The sequence below is a fragment of the Hydractinia symbiolongicarpus genome, chromosome 12 (genome assembly GCF_029227915.1).
Source record: "Hydractinia symbiolongicarpus strain clone_291-10 chromosome 12, HSymV2.1, whole genome shotgun sequence".
Lineage (NCBI taxonomy): Eukaryota > Metazoa > Cnidaria > Hydrozoa > Anthoathecata > Hydractiniidae > Hydractinia > Hydractinia symbiolongicarpus.
The window spans coordinates 21,943,968-21,947,419 of NC_079886.1; the positions used below are offsets into that span (position 1 = coordinate 21,943,968).

The 3,452-nt window shown below is 34.1% G+C and overlaps 1 protein-coding gene across 1 annotated transcript; it reads left to right on the top strand.

The window, feature by feature from the left end:
• LOC130621966 (dickkopf-related protein 3-like) lies at nucleotides 1-1,948 on the top strand. The gene is made up of 3 exons (XM_057437354.1): nucleotides 1-287; nucleotides 419-807; nucleotides 1,426-1,948. Exons 1-3 carry the CDS (start codon nucleotides 132-134, stop codon nucleotides 1,493-1,495), a joined length of 615 nt encoding a protein of 204 aa, XP_057293337.1. The 5' UTR covers nucleotides 1-131; the 3' UTR covers nucleotides 1,496-1,948.
• Nucleotides 1,949-3,452: the final 1,504 nt, after the last annotated feature.

Consider the following 3,452-nt stretch of genomic DNA (forward strand, 5'->3'; position numbering starts at 1 on the left):
AGCTTAAACAAATTGTCGGTCAGCTCGTCACAGAACGGTTCGTGAAGAAGATTACATGAACGTTAGAGATATTTTAAATCAGCATTGATATTATCGCTTATAATTCTTTTATCTTACACTATTAAAAAGATATGAATCTTAATATTGTGTACGTATTTTTACTTGTGGTTATATGCACAGTTGATCATGTTGCTAGCTGGTTGAGTGTATTGCGAACGTTACCATTAGCTAATGCGAAACAGCTGAAGAAGAACGCGACGCATATTATTTATGGTAAATACAGCAAGGTAAGTGTAACTTAGTTCTACTTGATCTTATTTCAAGAACTTAGAAAAATTTAAAACCTCAACCTCAACTATGTACCGCATCATTAAGACCGTTTACTTCCAACGCTTTATAATGATAATTTTTCTTATAGCTAATCGTTTGCCGGAAAGATAGACACTGCAAGCCTGTCGAATTTTGCCATCGATACGAAAAAAGTTGTAGAGCGTGTAAAACTGAGGGACAAATGTGCAGACGTAACAAAATGTGTTGCCGTGGTATGGAATGTGCGGGTGGTAAATGTCGCAAGAGAGTTGCGTTAGGACGCCAAGGTGCTCTGTGTTCAAAAGATAGAGACTGTAACTATGGTTTTTGCTGCGCACGTGAAAACGGACAATCCATATGTAAACCAATGTTACGTCAAAACGAGGCTTGTGGGATACCAAAAGGAGGTCGCAGATTTCTATGGACTCACCAATGTCCTTGTGCGCACGGTCTGAAGTGTAAACGCGCTGAAAAAGAAGAAACAAAGTCTCGTAGCAAGTAAGTTAAACTCTGCTTTGTTTTGTTTCAGTATTTTCTAGACGTTCTTAATATTATTTCGTTCACACGCGCTTTCAACTGCACCTCCCAGACTCCTCCTTCTGCAACACAAACAATACATTTTATCACTTCGTAACAACTCATTAACGCAACAAATTGTAATTACTATCAAGAGGAGGAAAAAAGCGATGCAATTACGAAAAATGTTGTTCAAAGTTACACGTTTTTTTTACTTTTGTTCAATATTTCTCGGCAAGATTTCCTACAATAAAACCTTCTTACGAATATATAAGTACGCTTATTAAAGAAAGGAAGTCAATGATTTTAAAGTTATGTACAAAATCAACAAAAGGTGAATTGGAAGTCGGCTGTGTCCATGGTGTCCTCAATCGTGTCAACGTTATTGACATATTGATTGGCGAACTAATTAAAGTTAGAAGAACTAAAAATACATTCAAACAACACTGCTGGCAAAATTTTAATGTTAATATAGAAAAAACTTTTCTTACCCAATTTCGCCATTTTCATTATTAATTTTTGTATTTTTAACAAGCATGAAATTTTGCCAAAATAACGGTTTCAAAATCAAGTATATATTTTTATTTCTTTTCCGTTTAGGCTTGTCAGCATCATTCGTGATTGGACAGACGATACGGAAAGAAGGTGCTTGCCCCCCAACGAAACGTAACATGCTGTCAACGTCGTAAAAGTCGCTTAAAAAACACTCATCAATTTTGATGACACGATACATGATTAGATATTCACGGTTGATCCTGGACTTACCTACTTTATAGGCACCCCATCAAAAAAAGATTTTTTCACGCATGCGTATATGGTGTTTAAAATCTCTTTATACATATTTGTCCAGCATACAGCTTCAAGTAAAAACTTAGTGAAAACGAACGACGAAGATTCACAAGCCATGTTAAAATATCAACATATGATTCAACAAAGAGTAACAAACTATACCAACGTTGTCACATGACATTAATAAATATCGTATTTGCTAGACGCGTTTGTTCTATATGCAGACGTGCTATCCTTTTTTCCAAACGATTTTGGAAATATAGGAGCATGTGAACAGCCGTGGTCATACATACTTGATTATAAAACGGTACACAGCGCAGAAGCTAGTGCTACATATCGATCGAAAGAAACAATTTTTTTGATAAATTTTTTAACAGAGTTATTATTTTATATTTTATATTTAATATTTATATATTTATAAATACATTTATTCTTTCGGTCCCATAAAATTTCAAATCTTTGTACATAAAATTCATATGTTTATATGGAATATTATAGTTCACTTGGCATTTAAAATGCCCTATTGACACACTTTTATTTTTAATGACTTGATGTCCCCATTTTAAGCCTTGTTTATCAAAGAAATTTTGTAAGTGAAGAGAAAGTCGTTCAAACTGCTCGCGCTCAGGCATAACTTTCTTTTGGTTGCCGTTTAGCGCTAAAATTTAGTGACTTCTACCAACCTGGTTAACTAAGCTTTCTTCGGGAAAATCAAAATTCAGTTTCTCTCATACCAAAGCTCCGACGCAAAAGATTGTGTCAGAGCAAATCCCGAACTCGATTCAACCAATAAACGTTAACTAATTTCTCAACGCAAACCCCGAATTAAAATCAACCAACGAGCATAAAACCAGCGTGTCCGTGTATGACACTCCCATATGGTAGTGGATTTAATTATGCTTTTTCAGGTGAGTGAAACCATTTATGCTTAAATCATTAAAAAAGAAAAAAGAATTTCTCGTCCATAGTCAAAGAATAATAGAAGTAGTAACCAATCAAAATGCGCGGTCAGTGTTCGGACTGCAGAAAATTCGTTTCTGACCCCAGCATTTTTTCCCACCTTAACTATCTTGATTTCTCGGTAGTGAGAAAAATTTTGCTGAGTCTCTTGGCTAGGCTAGGCCTCTACTAACCTTTATATGGATTTAAAAAGAAATAGAATTGTGAATATACTTTTTCCTTTTAAAGGAAAGTGCTTAGGCTAGGCCTCTACTAACCTTTATATGGATTTAAAAAGAAATAGAATTGTGAATATACTTTTTGTGCTTAAACATTCAGAATATAAATAATTTCAACTCGTTTTGCATAATGCGCCTTTACGAGATATGTATGATCCTAATTACTATGTATTGCCTAAGAAAATAAATAAATACTATCATTGATTCGCTGGTTTTTAAAAACTGGTAAAATTTAGATTCGTGTCACAAGACAAGACAAGGGTGTTTGTTGTCCGTGACCCGGATCCAGTCCCAGTCCATAGTACTTTGTTTATAGTAAAGTTGAAATTTCTGTTTTTTAATTTAAGTTTGCATAAGAGGAAAAAGTGACGTTGGAGAGAGTTTATTTATCGATTCGTTTTTACAGAAAACAGCGAGATATCAATATAGAAATGAAAATGATATGACAAAAAGAGATTGAAGCTGCTTTATCAGTATTTAGTAACTAGATAGGATGGAATGTTGATCTTCTTAAGAAATTTGTATATTTCTACTCCACTGACTTTTTGATTGGGTTAGAATTTTTCGTTGTTAAATAATTTATCATCTTATTAACAAACTGTCCAGTTTAAAAAGTAAGCACTTCGCATGTCATTTTTCTCTTCATCTACATATTCTAAT